Below are 27801 nucleotides of genomic sequence, written 5' to 3' on the forward strand. Positions count from 1 at the left end.
AATAGATGGAACATTTGAGATCAGAAATAGATGAATATGGAGAAGTTAATAGGTGATCTGCATTTACCTTGACTAACAAACAATTAGATTCAGCAAGCAGGGGAGTTACTAGCAGGAGAACAGGTAGCATGATCAAGAGTTGACTTCCAGTGCTCAGAGGTGTTCTCCGGCTAAATATCAAGGTGTTTATAAAGGATTAGAAAAGTGGGTGTGGATCCCAAGATGGCCGCCGGCACTGCGTAGACATGCCGACGGCAGCTACAGTATCCGAGGCCAGGTTCGGGTGGTCCTACCATCCCCCCGTGCCAATGCTGAACACCTGGAGGTCTGAGGGCACCAGGATTGCGTTGGTGCAGCCCCGGCTGCACTCTGGTGTGCAGACGGAGGGACGCGGCTTGGAATTGTGGGTTTCCCTCCCCCCTCCCTCCTGGAGTCGAGACGGGTGCCGGGAGCCGGTGTGCGGACCCGAGAGGTGGACCCGGGTCCAGGACCTGCACAGGAGTCAGTTGGAGGGGCGGTGCGGGTGATCCCTGCCACCCGCCTCGTTCAGCGAGGAGTAAGCGGGGCGCCGAGGCGCCGCTGGGGACATAGTGGTGTGAGTCCCGCGGCACTCGGGATCTCCAGAGGCGCCATCTGGGAGACGCGGCTGGGAGAGGCCGGTTCCTCCCTCCCCCTAGAGGACAGGACAGGTGCCGCGGGCCAACCAACGAGGAGGACCCGGGCCCCCCGGCGCCGCATTGGAGTTGCGTGGGGGGGCGGGTGGTCCCTGCCCCCCCAGCTTGAGAAGTGTGAACAGGAGAGCTGCGGTGCCGGGGGAGACCCGGCTCAAGCAACGACGCTGAAGGCAGTGGAGGCTCGCCGGCCACCGGGGGGGCCTCGGGATCTTGAAGGCGTTTGGATAGGAGGAATGGGGGGTTCCCCCCCACAGAGGCCCCAATTAAAATGGCAGCGGCAGCCCGTGGGGGACCCTACTGAGATGCAGGCGGCCTGGGGCACCCCAGAGAAGGGGGTGGACAGAGCCATATAGCAAGCGGGGCCGTGGGAGAGGACTAAGCGACCGGAGAACGGGCGTGGGGACGTCTGGCGCCCCTCCCCCCCCACAGACACGAGCAGCAGCTGGGACCCGCCGGGAGCCCCAGTGAGAGGCGGGCAGCAAGTAGGCCCCAGAGGAAGGGCAGAGAAGGTACACCAGCAGTCTGGGCTGCCTGGTGCCCCCCTACCTGTGTCAGGCCCACTCTGGGTTGGAGGTGGGGCAGTGGGAAAGTAGGGGTGAGAGGAGGACGGAGTGCACCCTTCAAGCGAAGTGAGCAGGCCCCTGTACGGGGGAGGAGTGCGGGGTGCGGGGGTTGCCCAGAGGAGCAGCTGGGAAGGAGTGAGCTCCAGCCGCCTTCGAGGTGAAGGGAGAAGCGTTGACCAGAGCAAAGTCCTTGCTGGGCAGAAGACCCCCACGCAGCTGGATTGGCCTAGGACCTGGTGGACAGTGAGGTCCCCCCATACGAGGGGAGGGGTGACAGCACAGCACACAACGTTGTAGGGGCGGAGTGGGCCCCGGGCTAGCGGGGCTAACGTGGTGGTGATCCCCCTGGTCCCCATAGTGGCAGACGGAAGAAGGACCCCCCGCCAAGCAATAGAGGAGAAACCGAAGAGCCTGGCCGCTGGTGTGCAACGTCGCTGAGCCGCCAGGGCGACCTACCATAAATGCCTTCCAGGCCTTCCAGGCCCAAGGGGAGGGCAGGAAAAGCCGCTCACCCTGTGAGGGAACCCAAGGGAACCTTAACTTCTCTCTGGTCAGCAATGGAGAGCGGAGCGAAGAAGGGGGCGAACGGCCTAGGGAGGCATAGGATAAGGAAGGTCCGGAGGCGTCGATGCAAATGACGAGACAAGACCTCAGAGGAGAAATGCAGAACCTAAGGGACTCCCTGGCCAAAACCTTTCAGGAGCAATTTCAATTGATGAGGAGCGACCTAAACGCGGCCCTGGGAGAATTGCGACAGGAGACGGCTCAGCTGGGGGAGAGAACAGACCTATTGGAATGGGGCCTCCAAGAGTGCGAAAGGGATACAACAGCAAACAGTGAGACCATAGATAGGTTGGACATTGCAACAAGGAACTTGGAGGTAACAATTGAAGACCTGGAGAACAGATCCCGAAGGGCCAACATTAGGATCAAATTGTTGCCGGAGGCCGTCACCGACCAACAACTGAAGGGAGAGATCCAAGGGATCTTTGCAGAGCTCCTGGGGGAGGAATCTCCGGGGACGATTGAACTAGACAGGGTCCACAGGGTGGGCCGTAACCCAGGAGGATTAAGCACCAGGCCGCGGGACGTGTTGACGGCTTTTGCCCGGTATAGCCAAAAGGAGGCAGTACTGAGAGCGGCGAGGCAGAGTGAACCGGTGCTTTACAAAGGTCAAGAAATCTCTCTGTTTCAAGACCTGGCCGCCAGTACGCTGGTGAAGAGAAAGCAAATGGGCCCGGTTCTGAGGGAACTGGTCCAGAAGGGGATAAAGTACAAATGGTCCTTCCCTTTTGGGTTGGTATTTGAGTGGGAGGGGAGCCAGAGGCGAGCTACCACCCTTCAGGAGGCAGCCGGTATAATCCGACTAGACATGGAAAACCGGGAGGGAGGACAGGGGGGTACCAACTCAGCCTGGGGCAAACAGAGGGAGAGGGGTAGACCATGGGAATGGTCCACAGTGGGGGAGGGACCTCGAGGAAGGAGGAGGGTGGCGCGGCATGGTACGGTGGCGGCGGACTCCGGCGGAGTCAGAGAGCAATGGCGGCGGCGATGCGGGATAGACCGGGGGCATAGACTCTCGTCTGGAAGCCTTGTGTTGGGGGTGGTGGGAACAAGGGCTTTACACGGGGGCCTGGAGGCACAGAGGTGAAAACATCCTGGAATGAGTAAGGGCAGGAGTGTCCGAGGGGAGGGGATGAGCAAGGGGGTTGGGGAGACCGTGCGGCCTCACCCTAAGTTGGGGGTTCAGGGTGGGGAGAGAGGGGGTGGTTTGGGAAGTCATAGTTGCCAATGGAGTAGGATGGAGTCCGGAGGATGGCAGGACGGAGATGATAGGGGTAGAAGGTGGGGGAGGATATCTGTGCCCTCCCCAGGAAGGGAGGGGAGGGTATGTTGAGGGCAAACCTGGGGTAGGGTTGGCATGTTGGCCGGGGAGGGCGCTCTGCTTTAGCGCAGCATTTAGGTGGCTAACACATAATTTGAGGGGGCTAAACTCCCCCCCTCAAACGAACAAAGCTGGAGCAATTTACCAAGTCTCATAAACCGGATGTGCTGTCGTTACAAGAGACTCATTTAGGCAGGACCAGGGCCGTCTGTGCCTGAAGGGCTTCCCACAGATATTGTTTGCATCGGGCCCTACGAAGAAAGGGGGCATTGCCCTGGCCTTTGGGAGGGGGATTAATTTTAGACCCCAAGATATTCTTACAGATAGTAATGGGAGATGCATTATGGTAAGGGGGGCGATAATGGTTCGTGCTGTACTATTGCATCGGTGTATGGCCCTAATGTGGGCCAAGACCAGTTCTAGCATGAAACTCTGGACATCTTAGAGAACTTCGCGAGGGGACAAGTGATATTGATAGGATATTTCAATCTTGCTTGGGATAGGAAGCGGGTCCGGTCCCGGCATTATAGGGAAGGGAGCAGAGTGGTGGCTTCTCCCCAGTTGAGGATGAGGTGGGAGGAAGCCAGGCCATGTGATGTATGGCGTGCAATCAAGGAGATGAGGAGGTGTTCACCTTTGTCTCTGATGTCCACAAAACCCAGTCCTAAATTGGTTACATTTGCGTCTCCGCCAGCTTGATGGGGGAGGTGGAGGCTGTTGAGGTGGGCCCTTTGGGGATAGCTGACCACAAGGTAGTGCAAATGAAAATGCGGCTTGGGAGGCGAAGGCCGGGGGTGTGGAGCTGGAAATTCCCAGGGGAACTCCTGAGGGACCAAGTGATAGGGGAGGAGATTGGAGGCAAGATCCGGGACTTCTTTGAGAGGAACAATAGCTCAGACACAAGTCGGAGCACAAGGTAGGACGCCTTCAAGGCGACCTTGAGGGGGGAACTCATCACTATGAAGGCGAAGAGAAATAGGCTACTGAGAGGTCTAGAAACTCAGCTGGAAAAGGAGGTCGAGGTTGCCAGGTCGTGGGTACGGGAGACCCCTACAAGGAAGGTTTATAGGGAGTATAGGTTGGCGGAGGGCCAGCTGGGGATCTTGTGGACCAAAAAAGAGGAAGAAGCTATGCTTGGGCTGAGGCAAAAATTCTATGCAAAGGCCAATAAAGCAGATTCACTCCTAGCTCCCCTCCTGAGGGGACAAAGGGAGCAGAAGGTTATAACGGCTATCAAGGATGAGGAGGGTACGAGACTTACCCAAGCGAAGAGATAAAGGGGAGACTAGTTGAATTTTATGAAGCGCTGTACTCTTCACAGTGCCCACACCCTCAGCCGCAGAAAGAGTTCTTGGGGGACTTGCCTCTTCCGCGACTATCTCGGGAGGAAGGCGAAGATCTGGGCCGACATATCACAGAGGATGAGGTGAGGGCTACCATAGTGTCACTCCCCCACAACCAAGCTCCTGGACCCGATGGCTACCTGGCCTCCTCCTATAAAACCTTCTCACACCTTTTGGTTCCGCATTTAACGCCATTATTTAACACATTCGGCGCTGGGGGGGGGGGTTACCCCTACGATGGAGGAGGCCAAAATTACTCTTATCCATAAAGTGGGGAAGGACCCAGAAGAATGTACTTCCTACCGTCCTATCGCTCTTATAAACACCGAGGCAAAAAATGTTACCAAAATATTGGCGAAGCGCCTGGAAAAGCACCTACCCTCTTTGATCCACCAAGACCAGGCGGTTTTTGTGCTCGGAAGGCAAACCGCCGATAATATCAGGAGTGTGGCTCATTTGGTGGAGAAATCCCGCAAGACGACCACTCCGGCGATCCTGTTGGCGCTTGACGCTGAAAAGGCGTTTGATCGGGTGGAGTGGTCGTTCTTTTTCCAGGTGATGGAAAGAATGGGCCTGGGGACGGGGTTTACAAAAATGGTCACTGCTAATTACAAAAATCCCACGTCGCGGATCTTAGTGAATGGGGAAATTTCTCAGCCATTAAGACTAGAGAGGGGGACGAAGCAGGGGTGCCCCCTCTCCCTGTTGCTTTATGCAATATATTTGGAGCCACTTCTCCTGGCCAATACGAGAGGCGGAAGATATTCAGGGTATATGATTTGGGGGAGGGCAGCATAAAGTAGCGGCTTTTGCCGATGACATGCTGCTTACGCTAACGAACCCAAAGGAGCCCATCAAGGCAAGCATAGAATTACTAGCTAAATTTGGGGAGCTTTCAGGTTTACGGGTTTAACTTCCAGAAGTCAGAGTTAATGAATCTGTCCCTAGAGGAGCAAGAAGCGAGAGAAACGAGGGCAATCTCCCCGTTCAAATGGAGTCGGTCTGGGCTGCCCTATTTGGGGGTCAGGATCACACCCTTGCTGGCGAGCTGGTACGGGGCAAATTATGAGCCCATGCTATTGGCAATCAAAAAAGACCTAAGGAAATGGGGCGCTCTAAGAATATCCTGGTTGGGAAGAGGGGCTGTTCTCAAAATGGTGGTTCTCCCCCGGGTACTCTTATCTTTTTCAGGCTGTCCCCCTGCCAGTCCTGGAATGTTTTCATCTAGGGGGAAGGGAGGGGCCTGGCCTTCCCCGACCTTTGCCGCTACCATGAAACAGCACAACTAAGGGTAATTAGGGAATGGTTTTCGGAGGACTATCTTAAGCATTGGATGAAAATGGATAGAGCTGTAGCTCGGCACCATCTGGGGGAAGTACTGTGGCTCCCACGCAGGCTGAGACCTTCCCACCTATACTTAAGTGCTATTACGAAGGAAGTAGTGGATAGCTGGGACAGGGCGGTGGAGAAGCAGGGGATTACGACCTTCCCATCGCCATTCACTCCAATCTTCAATAACGGGGACTTAACACCAGGGTTCGAAAGGGGGGCGTTTCTGAAGTGGGAGAGTGGGGGTTGTACAACTCTGAGGGACATGTTCAGTGGTGAAAGGGTGAAAACATATGAGGAATGCAAGCAGGAGTTTGGGGTAGGAGAATGGGTGAGGCACCGTTACTTCCAGATTAGGCACTGGCTAATGTCTGGAGAGGTAAGAAAGGCTGTGACTCGGGACCTAACGCAATTTGAAAGGTTTCTTACAACCCACGAGGGGTCCAGAGGGTTAATCTCAGACCTATATAGCCAACTAGAGTATGCGGGCCTGGAAATCACTTGGGCGTACATGAGGGGTTGGCAACAGCAGCCGGGGGTCAGAATGGGACAAGAGGACTGGGAGAGGTTATGGAAGCAGATCCCAAAGGTAGCAAAAGCGATCGAGTTGCAGGAGGCTTGGTATAAGTATATGTATGGCTGGCATTATACTCCGGCCCGCTTACATGTGATGTACCCGGTAACCTCGGGGAAGTGCTGGAGGGGCTGTGGGGAGGAAGGTTCAGCAACTCACATATGGTGGGACTGCCCCATTATTCGTATTTTCTGGAGTGTTGACGAACAGGCCCTTTCTCAGGCATTGGGAGAAGGAGCCAGTCAGGATCCCCAAGAGATTCTACTGGGGCAAAGTTGGCTGGGGGGCAAAGAGGAGAGACGAGGAAGAACTAAGGCGAAAGTGATTTTCATGTTGGCTGCGATGGCCCTTATCGCAAAGAGGTCGAAGAGCCCTACGATTCCGACAGAGCAAGAGTGGTTAAGGAAAATGTGGGATATAGTTTCGATGGAATGGGCATCTTATGTAGCCAATAATAAATTGGAGAACTTCTCGTGGATTGGGGAAGAGACATTGGTCTATCTGAAAGGGGAATCCAGGGAACAATGGTGTCCTCAAAGATTCAAGCTGTTGGACATCTACGGTTGAAATGTCGGAGGGGAAATTACTGAGTGGGAAGGACCATTGGCGCTATGGCAATGGTTGGGGGGGTGGGGTATGTTTAGTTCGTAGCTGTTCTGATCTGTTTTCTCCTCTTTGTTTATTATGATGAAAATAATAAAGTTTTTTAAAAAAGTGGGTGTGTTTGTGAATGTGTCGCATGTTTCTGGCGGGGTCTGCTTGAGAGGGAGCCTGGAGACAATGGGTCTGGGGAGGCCATGTGAACAATGGCCCCTGGGCGGAAGATACCTTTGAAGTGTACATGGTGTTTGGCACTTTGGCCGTTCCCACCCTGCCAGCCCCCTTGGGAGGGCACAGCCACAGGTGTGAACTGCTGTTGATAGTGAAGGGGGGGTGGATAGGCAAGAGGCGTGCAGAAAAAGCCTGGAACACTGCTGAAGGGAGAGACACACTTATGTGGATTGAAGGGGCACGGTCTGATTGAGGGGAACCTGGAGACACTGGGTCTGTGGAGGCCATGTGAACAATGGCCCCTGTTCTGGAAGATACCTTTGAAGTGTACATGGTGTTTGGCACCTTGGTCGTTTATAATGGAGGGGGGATGGATTGTTGCAGAGGAGGTGAGCCTAGAAGAGCACCAACCATTATTTCTTGTCCCTCATAGACAAGTGAGCGTGTCCTTGATTCACTGAAAAAATTTAAACAACTATTCATAAAAGATCATTTGTATTTTATTCTGTCGATGATGTTGATGGCACAAATATACTATAAATTGTATACTTCAGGTTGCAGCACAGTGTGGGAAAATCACAGGTACTGTCCGCTGTCACTGGCGAAATTGGCGCGAATGGCTCCAACGACACAGGCGGATATTACTCATCGAACGTGGAATCCAAGCCTCCCATAAAGCCACCATGTAAATGAACGGTAGGCCACCAGCCTGTACAACCTGTGGAAGAGAAACATACATACTGTATTTAAATGAACCTGATAAGTGTACAAACCTTACTTGAAAATGCACCCTTTATCCTATGGCATAGTTGCCCGTACAAATGTTACTTCATGGATCAATCATCTTGGGCTTTGAAGTGTAGACACATTACAAAAGTGAACACCCATGCAATCCATAACGTTTGGGGCACAGAGAAAAATGGTTTCTTAGTTGAACGTGAAAAACACATAAGATGAACACTCTGATTTCCCCAAAGCGCGAGAAATGTATTCATTTGGCAGACTACATGCATTTGGCAGTGATAGATCAAAATTACAACACTACAGGAGACAAACATGAAATGTTGGTGGCCTCATTGGTCAAAATGACATCACATCTAGTGTACACTTACTTGGATTGCGAGGGCAAACTGTTGCTCGAAGTTCATGCATAAGCACCATCATAATCCTCAACACGGACCTTGTGAGGCAGGCTGCGCTGAAGTCAAGCAGCTCGGTAACGCATAGCGGTGGTGTGTCTTCTGATATGTAGGCCAAGCCTCCAGAGTTTTCTCAGCAGAAGAAATTCTCCTCCTCGGTTGGCATGACCTTGCACCGATTGCAGGTACACCAGGTGGAAACGTCTTCCATTCGACTAGGCTCTGGCTCGGGAACCAGTGATTAGTCTTCCCAACTGTCGTCCTATGCCCCATCATTTCTGCATCTTTCTCTGTCAACTAATTCCATCTCAGAATACTACGGCTCGTACTGGTAGGGCTGTATTGTTGCCATTATACGACAAAATTGAAATCAATAGTAATGCTAATATAAGAATCTCTTTGCAGGGGCTCCGAGCAACAAAGATAGCTGAACACAGCAGAAACGAGTTATAGGCTATACAAAATAAACAGTGAAACGCAACTCCGATGTTGTTTAATGAGAAATGTTCTGTTTATACTTCTTAAGAAAAGAGGCGTCCTGCCATTTCCATGGAGACACCTCATTAGCTGGCCCACAGAGAACGTTGACACGAGATGTGCGTTTGCGTTGTGAAATGGGCCGTACGCGTCTAGTGATGTCTGATTCAGTGGCAGGTGATATGATTTAGTGCTGCGAGGGCAGTTGAACTTAGGGTGATGCAGCAACGGATAAGATTAGCACAAGATGGCCGCGCCCGCTTGTTGATTTTGCATGTGTAAAAGTGCAGAAAACTAAGGTAAGGTGCATAGGAAATGTTTTTACGATTGATCACTGTTTGCTTAAAACCACATGCCCGAACGCTCGGGACAATACACATTTTGAGCGCACTATTCCTTTAAAGATGAACTAGTGCCCTTTCTTTTTTTTAATGAATTTTATTTGCTTTAATCTTGTAATAAACATACAAGGAAACAAAAGTAGGAAGCACCAACATATTACAACCAAAGTCAAATTCAATCTCTCATTCTTATTTGGCAACAACCTCGATAGTCCACATCAACTAGGTGTGGGCGGGGTCTACATATTGAGACGCTTAATGATTAGGTCGACACTAGATGGTGCCCATGGTATGACCACAGTGATACACAACAGAGTGGGTCTGGGTCTTCAGGGGAATTAAGTAGGAGATTGTCCAAGGACTTCCTGAAAGATTTGCATTAGGGGAAAAGCGAAGCGAAACCTAGCAAAGACATCTTATCAAGAACATCCGTGTTATGTAGAAAAAACCATGCTAGGGTAAAAGCAATTGGGGTGAACATTTCTTCACGTCTCAAACCCCTCATCCCACATTGCAGTCAGATGGTTTCCTCTGCGGGAATGGGTTTCTCAGCGTGAATGGATTTCAACAACTTTTCTGCTCCTTCTGTCTCCCAAAACAGGAGACTTTCCTCTTCTAAGATACCCTGAGCTTTGCCGGCCAGAGAAGACCCGCTGTGACCCCACATTCCAGAAAAGCTTTCTTTGACATTAAGGGACCTTCTTCTCTTTTCAGTGGGCATTTTTCAGTGGCCATTTTTCATTGGCCATTGAAAGATTAGGAAAAAGATGAATCCTGTGGCCCTGAAATTCCAAGATTTTCTTACATGCTGACGCCTTCAAGATTCTATCTCGGTCTCGATCGTCACTCAGCCGTACCAGGAGCGTTGGGACCCATCAGAGGCATTGACATAGCTTTGGCTGTAGATGTTTTAAGCCAATAGCATTTGTCGACATATATTGGGTCTTCCACAACCTCAAAGTCAAGCAGCTCCGGGAGCCAGGTAGGAACAAAGTCGATCGGGTCATTCTCCTCTACTCCTGTTGGAGCCCAATGCTCTGCGATTGAGGATCCCTCCGTGCATGTTCCAGGAATTCAAGCCTGTTGTCGATTGCTCTACTTCCCTTTTCCCCCAGCTCCACCTCACGGTCGATCTTCTGCACCATGGGTAGAGTTTGCACGCACTGTTTGTCCAGCTCACCTGTCTTTAGTGACAGTGTGGAGGGCCTTGTTTCAAATTGTGCCACTTTCTTTGTTAGTTTGTTGATTTTGCCTTCTAATCGAGACATCGACTGCTCTATCCACCCTAATGCAGGCAGGATAGGGTCCTGGGGAGTGGGCTTTTCCTGATTGTGCTGGCCACAGCGGGGTGAAAGGAAGTCCGCATCAACAGACTTTTTTTAAAAACATTTTTTTTTTAACTTTCCTGATGGCATTTTAAACCCCTTATTTGAATCAGGCCCACTACACTGGATTTCAAACAGAGCAAGCCCTCAACCAACCACCTCAAGCCCTGGTGATTATAAGGAGTCACATATGGCAGGAAGCACCGACCACCACTGCCATGATCGCCTGTGGTCAAGCTTGACCCCTGACCCTTCCTGCCACCTCAGTCGACACTGTGGAAAGTGGTCACAGAGCCAGTAGTCTTGTTTTATGATAATACGCACCCCAGGCAGTGACCTAGCGCTTGGGACCGCATGCCTGGGTTTTAGTGTCCATTAGCATAATTTAACCGATACAGCCAGGAAATGTGTGAGGTACTTTAGAATCAGAGACACCATTCGAACAGAATTATGAACTTGACAATGGCAGTAGTAGGTTCATATATTTTAATATCGCACCTATCTTCTACAAGCTCTAATTTGCATTGCACATGCTTTAACTGAAGCAATTATAAAATAACATACCATCATACCTATGAAAAGAACAGCTATATGAGCAGAGAGCATGGTTACATTAATAGAGGAATAGAACAAGTGTTAATTTTAGTTCAGCAGCATGAGTGACCTGGTATTTATGCTACATTGTGTTATGTTATACTATACACCTTAGTCTCAAAATGCACACAGCAAGACCCCAAATTTAACTCTCGCTTTAGACCAGAATGTGCTGCACCTGGCCCAACGCCTTCCGCAGTGCTCTGGCTTCCTGTTCAGCTGGGCCCGGTCCGGTTATTTTTCTCTCTCGCCTCTGCTCTGGGATCATCGACAGACCTTCCCCCAACTCCCAAGACTTGTCAGTCTGCTGCTTGATGGGCGAACCTCCTCCACCTAATTTAGCTTGCCCTTTATATGTAAAAAAAGGGGTCCAATCTTTGCGTAATATCCGCCATGTGGGAGGTTAAAGCTTAACGCTTAGTGTTCCTTTGCTCCTCTGTGTGCACATTTATGAGACAGGGGTTGTCTGTGTTCCATGGCTATTCCAATGCATTCAATGGCTTTTGCTTCAGCGAAGGCATAAAGCATGTCAATTTCTTCTACACACCCTTAAACGTGCATAGGCTACTTATGTCCATTGGTGTTTCCTGTCCTTTGACTGCTCATCAGATGTAAATTGTGTGAAGGCATCTCTTAGCCCTGCTGCGTGCCGTTTAAGACAGGAAGTTATCACTTGTGGTTAGGTTCCCTGCTAGGACAGGAAGACACGATTTCCTGATCGTCACTTTCACTGAAGCCAAAAAGCAAGTATGTATGCATCTGCTCTTAGTTAAAAGCACACGCGTTATTTATTCAAGGAGCTATATCGGCTCAAGCAAGTGTCTGCATCTGCTCCTTGTCAAAAGCCTGTGCATTGCTGGAGAGCATGCACATTTTATTCAAGGAACATGTGCAGTGACTTGCTATTGAATGTGTGAGCAAAATTGTCTTACCAGGCTCACTATCCGTGACACCACTGTTCGATTAACTCTGCAATGCATTGGACAAATTCCTCCAAATCGACCCCCTCTTTCAAAAGCGGGTCAGTGGGCCCTTCGCTGCTTATTCCCTGCTGCACTGCAATTGGACTCCGCCATCTACTTTGCATACATGGGAGCTCCCCTTACTCGCATGCACTCCTTCGGCCTCCCGGTGACGGCCATGTTGTGCTGGGCCGTAGCTCCATACAGCTCCATAGTCTCCAGCTGGGCTGGGCAGCGCACCTTCAGAGCAGCAGCAAGTGTGGTGAGGGTTCCAACCCTTACTCCCGATGATCAACCTCGATGGAGCGTGGCTGCGGTCTCACCTCCGCTCCTCTGCCGACTCCCTCTGGGCACGCACCCGGGGTGCACCCATGCCCCTGCTGCCGCCGCCTTAGCCTTCAGTCGTTCATGGTCACCTATGCCACTTCTCCAAAGAACGCTTCAGGAAGAGTGATCGTTCCGCTTTCTCGGACGCTGCTGCACAGTAAGTAAAGCAAAGTCCAGAGTATTGTTCTGAGCCCCACACTGGAGTGCAATGGGCCCTCGTCCTGTCGGCCAGCCTTGCAGCACAGCGCTTCTCCACAGATGAATCTTGTTTGGCCTTGCGAGCGCCCTACCCCAGTGCCCTTTCTAAAACCCGATTGGTTAATGTTCAATTTACCAGACTTCCCAGCCCAGCGTTCTGCGCCTGCAGTATGAATCTGGCAAAAATCTTCTAAGAAGCATCCAGAAGGAAGATCGTGTGGTAATTGGCAGGGTCTGCTCTATGCCCATTCTTGTAGATCACTACAACTATTGCCTCCTTCCAGGTTGGAGGACACTGCTGACTAATCAAGATGTTCCGATACAGCTGCAACAGCACTTCCGCTCATAGAAGAGGAGACGATTTTAGATTACATTCGTAAGCCCGTCGGATCCTGGGGCATTAGACTTTTTTTCACCCTCTTAATAGCCAACAAGATCCCTTCAATATCTATATCAAGACCTCCCATACACACGGGACCCGGGGCACTACCCCGCTATCCAAGTTGGCAGCTATTAACAGGATACAGGGGAGCATACACATTTCCAAAGTAATCTTCCCATTGAGTCCCAGGTATTGGTTGTATTTGAAGAAGTATTTCAGCAGGTGGCCCTCTCATTAGCCTCCAAAAGTTCGAGAGATCTCTTGATCTCAAAGCAGACAACAGACATCTGGGGAGCAGGTGTAAGTGGATCTAGGTCACCTGGCCTAAACCCCGCCCACCTGGTGCCTTCCTGGTTGCTGCTCTTTTTCACCACTTAGCAAGCTCCGCCCACCTGGTGCCTTCCTGCTTGCCGCTCTTTTCCCTACTTAAGGAGTCCTCCAGCCTCTTTTCCTTTGCAGCTGGGGAGCAGGTGTAAGTGTGTTACTACTCACTTCTGCAATTGTATTTGCTCTCCCCTCTTGCTTCTCCCCTCTTTTTGACTGCTTACTCTCTGTTCTCTCCTCCCCTCCCCTTTTTCCTATCTCCTCCCCTCCACACCCTTACTTTCTTCTATGCACTTACTCTATCAGAATTGTCCCTGGACCTAGTATGATAGCAACCTCATCTGTCGCTCCCCCATCCCCTTTTTGTTCTCCCTCCCAACCTCCTTCCCTCCAGCACTATCTGAAACGTTGTCAGGCCTAGTACGAAAGTCTCTTGTTTTGTTCCTCCTCTCCCTTTCTGCACCCCTCTCCCTCACCTTTTGTTTTTCTCCGGCTCTACCAGAAATGTCGTCAGGCCTAGTGCGGTAGTCGCCTGTCTGGTTCCATTTCCTTGCCACTCTCCCCCGACCTCCCTCCCTCCCTCCCTCCCTTATGTATGTCTTAGCTCTTGCACTATCTGAAATGTTGTCAGGCCGAGTACGATAGCTAATTTAACATCCTTTACTGTTCATGGCCTGTAAGAATGTCTTTGTATTTTCCCTTGTTCCCTCCCTTGCCTTGAAGTGCTTTGAAACACATTGTGTATAGGCGCTATATAAATAAATTATCATATCATACATTCAGCATCCTTTTGAAGTAAAAGATGCCTGTGGCTTTTAAGGAAATTTCTGTAGGTTTGTGTTAATTTCCTTATTGTAATTAATGCTGCAGGCCCCAACCTTTTTGCTATTCTAATGTCCCTTCTTAACTTCCTTTTTTTCAAACTCACGTGAAAACTACATTTGGGAGTTAAGTCCAGGTATTCAAAAATTTTGGGTTAGCGTTTTTAGTGGTATCAACCCACGCAATATGTTCTCAAAATGCAGACCAAATATATCGGGGGGGGGGGGGGGCATGGAGAAATACTCCCTCAGATGGATCTAGTTCCACTTTACCATTTGAAGCGGTTTGCTAGTTTGGGCTGCCACAGAATTGCGTGGTCTCTAGATCTAACTTCCATTGGGGCTGAGTGTTAAATAGGCCCAACCATATTGATCCCAGCTAGGACCAGCAGCAACTGCGAGTGATCACTCCCTGGACCATGTGGCACATCTAGCGAATGAGAACTAGTGAAAATATGATTTGAGGTGAACACGTAATCCAGAGTTGAGTTTAGGGTCTCATTGGACCAGGCATATTTGGGCGGGATAACCCCCTCAATAATGCCATTGAGAGGATACAGGTTGCATGCTTTCACAAAGGAGCGAACCAATGTCCCTTTTTCTCTAGTTTTAGGTGAACGTCGCCTATCCATTCCCTGGTGATACCAAGAAGCAGCCAAACATTCTGCATTAAAATCACCCACTATCACCACCCCTGTTTTTCTAGAGACACAGTACGGTCCGATGGATTTAGTTAATTAGAGATAAAAAATCTTCCAAACATGATGATACAGGATTAAAATAAACATTTGGCACAATCGGACATTTCCAGGCAAGACCAACAGAGTCCCACCAAGTAATCTTTGAGCCCAAAATATCCTTGCACACCAAAAAAAGATGTTCTGCCCTGGCACCTAGCTTCACTCGCCACTCACTGAGTAAACCACCAAAAGGTCTTCCTCTTTAGCCTTTTAAAGTGGGCTCATGCAGAACAAAAAACCATCAGGGACTGGAGTGTCTACCATAAGAGTATTTTGTAAAACGATCAGATCGGCCCCTTCCCACATGTCATCATTGGAGAAAAGATGGTAATGCATGTTCCACGAGAGCAATCTGATGCATGCTTTTAATTTAGGCCCAATAGTTGCCTGTTTGTTTGGGAAGGGAGTTAATTACATGGGCCCAGTCGTAAGACACTAAGCACTTTTCTTGATGATTGCCCAGCTGGGACCCACTTTAAAATTAATAAGCAGGGGTTCATGTGGATTAAGCGCTAGCTCCCCCTCGTCTTTCACTCTGTACTTTGGGTAATGAATCTGTGAATTCTTCCGTCAACAAGTAGTAAGAGTGTTTCATTATCCGATATTTGTATATTTAAAAAAGGAATAACAGTTTTTACTCGAGGTCAGTAGGCTTGTGTTAATTTTGATGTTGGTTTTGTTCTAGACAAAACCGTTCACCTACGAGCACCAAGAATTGTTCTTGAACACTTATAAACAGTACGCGATCATTTTGAGTAGATTGACTTGCAGTAGAATTTTCAGTGCCCTGTGACGAATCTCAGGATGTCGTATGTTTCCCAAAGGGGAAACCCCTTCTCATACAGCCAAGGTGGTTGTGGCCACAATCCAGAATACCCCCTGGGTGTGGCAATATGAGGGAGGATCACATGGAGAGGGAGTGCCCCCTGTGGACTTAAGGACGATATTCTAGAGAGAACACAGTATCCCCCTTATGCATCCAATGTTGACAACCAGGACACAACTTCCCAATCCTCCATATCCAACTGTCATGTTGAAAAAGATCATCCTTGTATGACAAATAGGAAAGTTCCTAAATCCCCACCTTTGACTCTGACTTGAAGTACTGGGACACTGAAGAGGTTCAGAGCGATTAATACCTGGAGGATTCAAGGTATGTGCTGTAGTTGGTGTAGCAATCTTATTGGTGCCGGGACATTCAAAACCACTCAGCATAGAGAAACATGGAGTCGTCTTCCTCTTAACGCAGTTCGTGGAACCAGAGAGCTGCAGGCAGAACCGCAGAGCAGAAAGGCTCAGAATGACGGCATCCCGACGAGTGGCACTTCCGAAAGAGTTCCGTGGTGCAACGATGGAGATGAAAGGAAGGACGGAGCCTTCCCACCGAGCGGACTAGGAAGCGGGAGAAATGCTACCAGAGTACAGAGCAAATCCGCAGAGCTGAACGGAGACCACAAGAGACCTGAAAGCTGCTACGAGAAGCCGGTTACCCCATAGAAGGGAGTTGGGGCACCAGGGCGCTACATGTCTTGCGAGGATAGCTCAGGGGCAATGTGCTCGCCATGGAAGCAAGACAACACGGAGCACCACAGGTTCGATCCCCAGGTCCGCGCTTAGAAGCCTCTGTGTATTAAGCGTGTTTAAATAACATATCATATCATCATGGAGAACCGGAGGGTTTGAGAAGCTGGGTTGGAAACGGAATCCCTCACCCAGAGAAGGAGAGATCATATTTGTGGCAATACTTAGACGAGAAAGGAAACATTTACAAAAAGGAAAGTACCAAAAGCTGCACAGACAATGTATTGAAACTGTATGAGACTGTGACTCTTGGTCAAGTCCTGGCAGGAGAGTATACCATGCAGGCAGATTGAAAGTCTGGGACACTCACCAAAATGTATGAAGGAGAGGAACCCAATCCCTTGAAGGAGATTATGCCAGCCAAATGACTGTGAGTTTGGAACTGTCGCCCATTTTTGTTTGCACTGTCATATGCATGGTGACGTCAAGAGAAGGGAGTCATCCTCTTCATCCTATAAAAACCAGGGGAATGGAGTTATTCCCCCTGGTCCTGAGGAGAATGTGAAAAGTCCATGAGAAGCGGAACTACCTCTTGGTCTGGTGAACATTTGCGTATCTGGTATACAGGGGAAGGGAGGCAGTACCTTAGAATTGACTACGAGTTAGAAAAACCAAGAGGAGAACGACCTCTTTTTTGTGTGACAAAATGGAAAAAGTCCTTTCTTCTGCTACTTGTTGAAGAACCTGTTTGTTATGAAACTCTGAACTTTACTTTTCCCCTTTTTGCTGCATCTGGAGCAGTGGAACGAACACTGGACATTACTCAAAGGAAAGGAGTCATTCCTCTGCAGGTACCAGTTTCCCCTGTGTATATTAGTTTTTTTTTTTTTTTTAAACTTTGTTTTATTAGCATTTTCATAATAGAACAAAAGGGCATGAAGCCTTTTCAGCAGAGATAAACAAATTATACTTGTAACAGGCCCGGTAACCCCCACCCATCCACTCCCCCCGCGAACCCACCCCCCCAAACAAACGTAGTCCCCTTTACGCCTGCTTCTTTTAAGGAGACGCGTAGAGGGCTCAATGTATCCGGAGCTTGAGAAAGAGCCTGAGCGTTGACTGCTTGTGTGGCTGTGTAATGTCCGCCGTCTCCCGGGGCTTGGGCGCCCGTTCCTTCCGTGACTCTACCCTGTGGATCAGTGAACGTCCCATCCCCATGTCTGGTGTACACTGTACCAGTTGGCTTGGAATGTGCCCAGACCATTGTTGATCATAGCCGTAAGTTTATCCATCAGGAACATGTTTTTAACTTTTTTTAACCAGTCGTCCTTTGAGGGGGTCTCCAGGCTCTTCCATTTCTGGGCCAGGGCCACCCTTCCCGCCCTCAGCATTGTTTCCCACATTCTTGGGTATCTGGCTATGTCCGCGTCCTCAGGGGGGAGGCCCAGTAGCATTGTTAGAGGGTTTAGGGGGAGCTGTTCCTCTGAGACTTCCGCAATCCAGCCTCTAACCTCTGCCCAGTACGCCTGTGCTTTCGGGCAGTGCCACCACATGTGCCCTCTTGTACCGACCTGGTCGCAACCCCTCGGGCATACGGGGGACACTCCCGTAAACATCTTTGACAATTTTGCAGGGTCTCTATGCCACCCCTGAAGGATCTTAAGGTTGTGTTCCATGTCCGCTGTGAATAGATTCCCATGGAAGGCTATTTTAAATATCCTTGCCCAGGCGTCTTCAGAGATCTCCTCCCCCGCCAAGTCATTCCAAAAAGCACGCAATCTCCTCCTTTCCCCCAGGTTAACAGTGTTCAGTATTCTGTACATCCCTGAGACCGCCCCCTTCCTGGTGGTCGCTGTATCCAGGAATTTCTCAAAGGGGGTCAGCTGTCTTTTCAAATTCTGTCCCCAGGATTGATCGCATAGAATTCCCTTCAAGCAGAGATATTCAAATATGGTGAGGGACCCCTTCCCCAGGGCCTCCCTCAAATCCTCATAGGGCAGAAACTCTCCTTCCCTAAACACTTGCCCTGCCCACTCCATCCCCGAGTCGGACCATGACTGTGCATTGCGGAATCCCCTGCTTCCCAGTTTGAGGGGATGACCTCAGAGCGAGGACATTGGTGACGGCCATGTCGTTAAGTGGGCCGTCTGGGGGGCCTTCCTTCCAGATCGCCCAGAGGACTCCCAAAGTTGGGTGTGATTTGAGTCTACTCGGGATGAATTTGCTTAGGGCCCATAGGAGGTCCCGAACCTTAAGTGGGTGAGCATCCATGTCCTCTAGGTACGACCAGTATGTGCCCATCCCCTCTTTCATGGGTTCCAAAAGTATGTATATTAGTTTAAGTGGTAACCAATGATAATGCTATAAAAAAAAAACTTAGGCATGTTTAGATGGTGTAATTGCATAGTATTCCTTTATTAACGTTTAATAACTTCATCGCTAATGTAGATATGATAGGCTTTCTATTGGCACTAGATGGCAGCAACAGATAAGTAAAGTGCTTTCACCAATTTGTCTCCAAACAATTGTTGCAATACTCAAATGCAAAAAATGTTTCCTCAGACTTTGTACAAACACATAGTGGGATTAAAGCGTTTAACTGGGAAATGACACATGGATAGATAGCGAGGGCATTGGTAGCTATACTAAAATGAGCAAAATATATATTTGATGTGGTTCATACCATTTGCCAATTGCAAAGACAATTATCTTGAGGGTGTGACAGTGGGGTACTACTTTTCATTCAGCAGCAGCCGATATTCTGGGGAATTGGGAAAGTGCTTTTTAGTTCCATGGTGCATTTGGTTTACAGTTAATTAAATGTTCTTTCTGGGGGCGTTGGTGTTGTTCATCTAGGTGTTTTTAAGGATCTCTATTTAAATTTTATGAAATAATGCAGTGATCAATCAGTACAACAGTCTTCTTTCCTATCATCCGGCTCTACAATTGGCGGTAACATCTTACAGCGTTTAAGATTTCATTACTACAGATGGAGCTAAAAAATGGTTTAGTCCAAAACGATAATGCAATGGCAGCAGGATTAATTTACGGAAGAATGTTATCACATTGTCTCGATAGGTGTGCATTGAAAATCATAACTTTATTTATGCACCAGTATTTTGTGTTTTGAACGATGAAATCACATATAACCTTTTATGTGTAAGGGTTGGAAATAGTTGTTTTGGACACAGGATGGTGGACTATTGTTTTGACGGACGTTCTGACAGTTTCCTTAGTTTTGTTTGAGGCAGGGAAACACCTCTTAGAATTAGGGAAAGGTAGGATGTTCTGTTTAATAAAAAGGCTATCGCAATTAAAATGCGACCACTGTGTCTGCATCCTGCTTCTGACTCCTTATGCATTTATTAATATAAAGTACTAAGCCAGATAAACAATATTTATTATGTAGTTTAAGAAGTTTTATTTGAAGAGGTTTCTCTAATGTTAAGTCATGTGTGTTTATCAATTAAATGAAGATACCCACGATGGAGAATCGTACTGGTTTTTGTCATATCTTTTACACTGCTTGATGGGGGGTTTGAAACACTCGCTACAAAGAAATCCCACATTTTATTTCGGACAAAAACTGTTTCTGCAGTCATATGGAGATCAAACCAAAGGCTATAGCATCAAGGGAATATTCTGTGGGGTTGTAGACTGTATGAAGGCTCTATTATTTTACCTAAAGTTTATACATAAAGTTTTAATCGAATCTGAAAACCAAAAAAACACCACTTGGAACTGTGACTGCCCCTTTGAAAAAAGAAGCAAGGCAAGGACTTATACCTGTTTTTACAAGGCTTGGGCATTCCCGCTCCCTACGATATCCAGGCTTTCTAAATCTCATGGAATGCTAATGTGGTCCTGTTTTAAAGATTCACAAAGTCACTCCATACCCTATAAGGACCTCCCAGTGCACACATCGAAGCTCGATAGTCAAATTGCGCTGCTTTTAACCCCAATTGTCTGATCCATAACATTGTCACCATTCCCTGCATTGATTACTTACTCTCACTTTGCTGGGCCATTTTCCTGTATACCTTAAGTTTAAACTGAGGTGAGTATTGGTTATAGTTATGCACATGGTATATTTTGCTTGAATCATCTGCAGGATGAGAACAATAATATCTGCATTTGCCTTTGAGGCCCCATAAGCAGTTCATAAGGGCACAAGAAAGCACACTCATTGTAAATGCCTATTATCTGATATGATTTTCGTTGTTTATGACCATTTTCTCTCATAGATGAATAAAATGAGTTTCTAACTTTTTTTCAGGATGGGAACGGAGTGGTCCGTGGTTATTACTTGTCTGTATTTCTAGAACTCTCTGCTGGACTTCCAGAAACATCAAAGTATGTACATCTTTTGCATGAAGGAGCTTTTATCTGGGCGTTATATACTCACACATACACAAAGTAATCACTCTGAATTGTGCATGAATCTATTTTCATGAAACCTCTACAAACATGTTTGTTTGAACAGGAGCACATGAAACATTACATTAGAGAAATGCATTTCATAAAAGCAGTACTAACTCACTTAGAAACTGTTCTGGATTTCCAAAATCAACCATAAGGGGTGGATTTGGGGAGATAAAGCCACAATGGTGAACAGGAAAGACCTTGAAGTCTAGCCAAATCCAATCATACAACGAGGCACACACACAGCACCCCAATAATTCCTGTTAGACCGGTACGTACAGAAATGTACAATGATTTATTAGACCTTTAAAATACACATTAACAATGAAACCTCTACCTAAGAATTGTCACACAATTACTATATAATGCATGTTTACATTATCTCTTATGAGAAGATAGAAAAGCATGTGATTCAAAGCCAGTGCAATGCAGGTAATAAAACACAGTAGTAACTCTTAAGAGCAACACTAGAATAGTTTCCCAATACTTAGTAAATCTTTCCCTTAGATGGATTGGGGCCTAGTGCCCTAAAATCATTTGTTCCAAGAGATATACTTTTGCGGTAGGCTTACTATTGGATTTGGACAATGCCATTGGTTGCGATTCAGCGTTCCAAAAGTCAGGAAAAGGTCAGATAAGTAGCACCATCAGTTCCACCACACTATTAGGAGGGATTCCTAGACTAGACCACAACCAGTCTTAGTCCGGCAAGAGAGTGCTAGGGCCTGGACTTTATACCCATGTAACTCTGAGGATAGGAGGGGAAAGCAACGGGTATGTTAACATACTCTCGCCCCACCTTCGCACCGATTTTTCCAGAGACCACATCAGATGTTCCGGATTCCACTGGTGGCATGTCCATCTGTGCTTGGTCCAGTCGAGGGAGACCCAGTGTGTCGCGGGTGCAGAGATAGGTTTTGGACGCAGTATTTTGTTTCAGTTGGTTGCGCTACCTATATCACGGTTTCAGAGCCTATCCATTTGATCACTCTTGACACAAAAAGACGAAGACTTCTGCGGAGCAGGCGACCCTCAGGGAGTGAAGAAGACTGGTTGCAACAGTAGTCACCACAGTCGGGTGGCAACAAGCGATCTTCAGTTGGCCAGCAAAGGAGCATTCCCTGCACAGCTTCTGTTGGGAACAGAAGGCTGAAAATGTAGGAACAGGTTGAAGATCCTCCAAGTTACAATGATGCACTTGGAAGATCATCGGCTGCACTGAGGTAGTCAAGGAGATAACTGGTCAGTCCATCAGTTCAACCAGGGACATTTCAGATGGCTTAGCAGAGCATAAGGCAGTTGTCGATACTGAATGTTGCAGACTGTCCAGGGGTGGAAGCAGCAGCGAGAGCTGCCTTGAGATCTGGGCTGAGGAGCAGAGCTTCACTGGCAATTGACTGGAGGTGATACTGGTCAGCTGCAACAGTCGTCCTTGGATTTTTAGTGGGTGGCACTTCGTAGGGGACTGTGCTCCAGCGATGATTTGTGATGGCTGTAGGAGTCATACCTTTGTCCAGCATTCGGACTGGAAGCGCGCCCAGGTCCACCAATGGTAAGAATCTGCACCATTTAAATTGGCAGTAGCTCTCTCATCATAGATGGCCACTGGTCACACATTCTGCCCAGCAACAGATATCATATGACCTGGGACCAGACAGTTCCAGCCCCCACATCCAGCCACACATACAACCCACAACTTTGCTTAGGAAAGCAGAAGCATTCCACATATGGCAATTCCAGACGAGAGAGGTCAGGAAGCGGGTCAAAGGACAACCTTGACAAAGGACCACTTAGACTATATGGTGCTCTTTTATGGCATTATGTAGTAAAATTCAAAACTGCATGAGTAAAAAGTTGAATACACTACAAAAGAAAGTTATTAAGATGCAAAGTATCCTAACCACACTTCACTGTAAGGTAGTGGTCTTCATAGTGTGGGGCTGTCCCCCACTGCCTCCCACACCCATCCTAGTGGGGTCCAAAGGATGTACAGGGGGCGCGTGAGTGCCTTCATAAAGTGAGTACAGAGACTGATTTGAATAGAAAATCTAAGCAGATATGGCATCTGTGGGGTGGGGGGGGCTCTGCAACAAAATGTTCATTCAGACATTCAGACGGCCTGGAATAAAAATGTTGCATACGATTGCTGTAAAGTTGTGTGCAGCTTTAAAAATACAAGAAATCCACTCAGGCAGACAGCCTCCTAGTACTGATAGTCTAATGGGCTGATGCGTTTCCCCACAACGATGAGTAAAATACAAGGGACATAAAGCAGAATACATTACCTAGCTCCAAAAGGTCAGGTCAGCAGTAAAAACAAAGCACAAAGAAAGGGTGTCCCTTAGCAAAAAAACTGAAACCAAACAATAACATTCATTAATGTAAAAGTCATGAGAATAGGTAACAAATGAAGGGCCTGATTCACAGAAGGGTTTTATAATGGCGCAATCCCATTGTAAAACACTCTGTTTATGCCCTAAGTGTCTACAACTCTTCTAGTGCAAATTTACATCCACTTTTATACCATTACCTACACCTTCCATTCACCATAATTCTTTAGTTATTCACAAGCATAAAGTGCTTGATGCAAATCAACATTTAATAAATAATGGGCACTCTCCCTACCTGACATCAGTCACTCCATTTGGGGGGGGGGGGGGGCCTTAGACTTAGGAGGGTGTAAGAGTGGTGACGGGTTTCCGTTAAGGACACTCTGAGCACTCTTAATACAAGGTGATCAGAATGTATAAAAATAGTTATTTATTTAGAACTTAGACACACAGGTAATTAAGACAGTTAAACCTTCCCTAGTTTTTGCGGAGGGCAGCAAAGAGTCTCAATTCAGTGTGTTTACAGTGACGTTGGAAGAGGGGCAGACCCTACCCTTCAAGAACTACTCCGCACCAAGCAACAGCGCAGTGCGGAGAGTGTGTTCTCGTGTCTTAACGGAGTATAAAGCAGGACAAAGCTGATGGCATCCAAAATCGTAGAAAGAACAAAAGAAGATCTTGAAGCTGCATGTGATGAATGAAACAGGAGCCGGAGCTCTTTCGCGGACACATAGCCAAATGAAGCTACTAAGCGAAGGTAAGGGGTGTGGGGCTACAGACATTATTATGGGTGTGAGGCCCGCTTTAAAACTGAGTGATCCCCAAATCGTAGCGAATACCTCCACCCTATCTCCCTTGCCCTGGGATCCTGCCCCCCAAACTCCACCGCAACCTTTAAATGGCTTCCAGCTTGTGCACACTCTTAAAGAAAATTCCCCGGTGCCTGCGGCTTCTCCAACTATGGCAATCTTAATAGACAGGCAGCCGGGGAAGGAGAACGAGAACAGTGAGACAGAAAGTTTAGCGGACTGTCCCACTAGTGACTGCCCTATTGACAAAAGAACAGGAGATAACGAAAGGGGGGTGACGGCTTATTCACCGAACCCCTGTTGAACCCTGATCTTCACACACCGACCATCTCGTTCTTAACGGATGTAATACTTCGGATAGGAAAAAAAAGGGCCATCTCACAACACAAACTGCACAGTATATCTCTTTCGGAAAACAAAACAATTTGCTGGCACTTTCAATCGAAAACCTTTCAGGCTTCCCAGCTAGTAAGGGACTCGCCCCAAAAAGATGACGATGTCTGAGCTACCCCCTCAGACACAGACCTACTGGCTGGATCGGACCACTGTTTGCCCCAGCAGGGGTCTTTCCTACAGGACATGTCCCTTGAACCCAGCGTTTCAACACTAAAACCTCTACTGCTCCTCCTAAACCCCAAGGGGGAGATGGAAAACACCTTTCTGCATAACAATCCTCTTGCAACTCCTGTGTCTTCCCAGCTGCCCGATATCTGGAAAAACTGTAATTGAAGACAGTACCAAGAACACTGAGGGGGCTGTTACACAGGGGATGACGACTTTGGAACTTCAGGAGAAAAGGAGCCAGGCTCCAACACCGTATCCGAGTTCCCTGGGGGTGGACCAACCAGCCCGAATGTCCAAAAGCACGAATCTTGATGAGAGGGGGCCACGTAACACTGGGTCCCTTCCACGGAGCCCCCTACAGCCTAGTAATGACACAAATAGAGGAGGGAAAACATGCATGCCTGAATCAGAAGACGAGGAGTGAAGGGCGACAATGCCCCGACAATAGACCTTGTCTGCAACTCCTGAATTGAGACCTCCCCACCTAAATGGGAGTGATTTTGACAATGATGTGATCAACAAAAAGCCTCAAGACCCAGAAAAAAATACATCAATCAGTGTCATCGATAGATACGTCAGATGATACGCAAACAGACGGCGAGGGTCTCCGTCGATCTTACGGTCCTTCACAGAGAAGGCTATGTGCCCCAAAGTCTAGGAAAAACTGCCTAGCTGATCAGGCCCACTCTACACCAAGTCTTCACCAAAGTTGGGAGGCCCAATTGGCTCAACTTCGAGCGACAATTGGATCCATGGTCACGATTGCCCTCTCCCCTTTTTTAAAACTATATGAAAATGTAAGCGAAAACTACAAGGATCAATCAACGCTGCTCGCTTTGATGCATTCAAAGTTAATTTTCATAGAGACCTACATTGAGGCCTTGGGGGGGGGAAAAAGAGCTAAGGAGCAGGAATCCGAGGGGGTCATAATGAAAACACTCATTGATCTGATAGAAGATGCCCGCGAAGACAAAAAATCCTTCTTGCCATGCTTCAGGCAAATGATTATCCTGATGAAAACTCAAGGTGAATTAAGGATCGATAACCCTGTAGTGCTAAAGGTGATAAAAAGCCCTTCCACTCAAAAGCATTTTAACAACATGGTCCCAGAAGAACCTACCTTGGAGAACTCTATTGGGTCCAATTGCAAGTTGGTATTGGAAAGGGACCCTGTGAAACCGTCTGGTAGTGGAATACAAATGGTCACCTTGGCACAATTACCACCAATAAGGGTGGAACCCTCGACACCTCCCTCAAGCAATCAAATACCCTGGCCGAGGGCCTCTACAGGAGAAACTATTTTGATAGAACCTTCCGAAGTACAGATGGGACATTCTGATAATTTCTCGATCTTCACAAAGCAGGGTAACAGACCTACAAAACCAGCAAGTAAGACCAAAGGCCCGAAACCTCCAACGGTCTAACCAAAAAATGGTATATCAACCAAGAAGATAGAGGGGGGAGCAAGAAACTATATCCGTAATTTAAGATTGGTAGATCCGACTACACAACCCGGTCAGAACCCACAGCCCCTCGCAATTCAAATTCAGTGAGAAAATTAACCCCCTGCTGGCAACAAAAACCATAAGATCCAGGGAGGTTGAATTGGACACCTTGTCAGAGGAAGGTACTGAAAATTCTGACACAGAAGATGATTTGATGCTACTCTCGACATATGAAGAATTGGAAGAACAGGAACCGCCACCCATTGCCAAGCTCCCATTAAAGTTAGACAAAAGCATTGCCGTAATCATAGATTCTACTATTCCCCCAAAGAATTGCAGAACTTTTGAAACACTGGAAGAGAGGAGAATTAAAATTACTGCAATGGGACAACATAGGTAGAAGCCTAATATTTCAAAAGAGAAAGTAACTAAAAGTGAAGATAAAAAGAGCCCTCAGCAACTAAAAGAACCGTTCACATTCAACAGAAATTGGGAAACAGCAAACCAGGAACCAAAGTTGAAGTGGATGCAACGAGATGCTAAATTGCAGTACAAACTACTCCTGGAGCGAGTTTTAAAATCCAACGACGGCCTCATATTAAACCGTGCAAATGTAATGGCCCTTTTCTACAATGTCACTCAACTGAGAGTAATTACATCAGAGGACATAAAGATTGTGGCATTCCCTAATGAAAATGAGTCCGACGGAGTCCTACTGCATATTACTACTTCGTCCCTTATCGCTCTCGTGCTTAACACTGCTGATGAACTTAGGGCCCTTGGTTTCGATACGATAGTAGATGGAGTGGGTGATTGAGGCCAGGATTGCTCGTTGAGGCCACTAAATTTAAGTCGAAAAAGACTCTTCATACAGACCAACTTGAAAACGCTAAAGACGCCCATTTGAAACTGACGAGAGTCATTCCCTTCGCTCTACATGGCCCGGATGCACTAAAAATTGCCATCATAGGTGCTAGAAGAAGCAATTTACAGGATCCTACATATTAAACAAAAAACGAAACAGACAACCTGACTCTGAACACAAAAATCACAAACGAAGAGTCATGGAGTTGGCTGGCGGGGGAGCCCTTATAGAATCAACAAGACCCTAGAATGAGAAAGTGGCAACAGGGAGGGACTTCCACGTAGGATCTTGGAACACAAGGGGTTACACTCATCTGATGCAACCAATTGGCAGCAGATTGAATGCACTGGACATCATTTATTTCCAGGAAACCTGGTTGCGGGAAACACCTTTGTTAGATGGTTACACAAGCTACCTGAATGTTGCAAAAAAGGGTCTGAAGGGCAGACCGAGTTGAGGACTGCTTGCGATGATCAAAAATGATTCTATGGGCCAAGTAATAACCTGTTATCATCCACACTCTCTAATCCAAATATTGCTAATTAAACTGGCAAACACTAGTGCAGAGAAAGAGGGAACCTTAATATTATTCAATCTATATTGGAACCCACAGACCACAGAGTCCAACTCATTCATTTGGGAAATAACACACTGGATTGACAAATTTAGAGCGGAATTCACAGATCGTTAGATTATTATATGTGGCGATTTAAACATAAACTGCTTGGTACCAGCATTAAATATCCCAAAATAAACGGGAGAGAAAACTCAAACAAAAAAAAACTCAAGGGCAAACCAGTGGTGTGAAGAAATGGAAATCCGGGATCTCCAGATGCTGAATGGACAGGTGAATGGTGATCGAGAAGGAGCACCGACATGGCACTCTCTATTGGCTATTGTGACATTGGACTATTTCTTTTTTTGACTCAAGAACTTTTTCTAGGGTAGTGTCGTTAGCCATACTTGACACAGTAAAGAGTGATCATAATCCATCCACTGGCCTGCAGACGACCTAATTCAGATCTTTCCAAATAGGAAATTCCGATCAGACTGACCTCAGCCTGTAACCCTGGAAC

General features: G+C 47.7%; 1 protein-coding gene across 5 annotated transcripts in view; it reads left to right on the forward strand.

Annotated features, from left to right (window-relative positions):
• Positions 1-27801, forward strand: part of TRIM37 (tripartite motif containing 37) — a 1981866-nt gene that overhangs the window by 1027390 nt on the left and 926675 nt on the right. For all 5 annotated transcript variants that reach the window (XM_069615157.1, XM_069615154.1, XM_069615156.1 and 2 more), the window contains one exon: positions 20567-20643. In XM_069615157.1, the coding sequence (XP_069471258.1) occupies positions 20567-20643 (77 nt within the window). The remainder of the gene's footprint in view (positions 1-20566; positions 20644-27801) is intronic.

This window comes from Ambystoma mexicanum, chromosome 9 (genome assembly GCF_040938575.1).
Source record: "Ambystoma mexicanum isolate Mex_15411 chromosome 9, UKY_AmexF1_1, whole genome shotgun sequence".
Lineage (NCBI taxonomy): Eukaryota > Metazoa > Chordata > Amphibia > Caudata > Ambystomatidae > Ambystoma > Ambystoma mexicanum.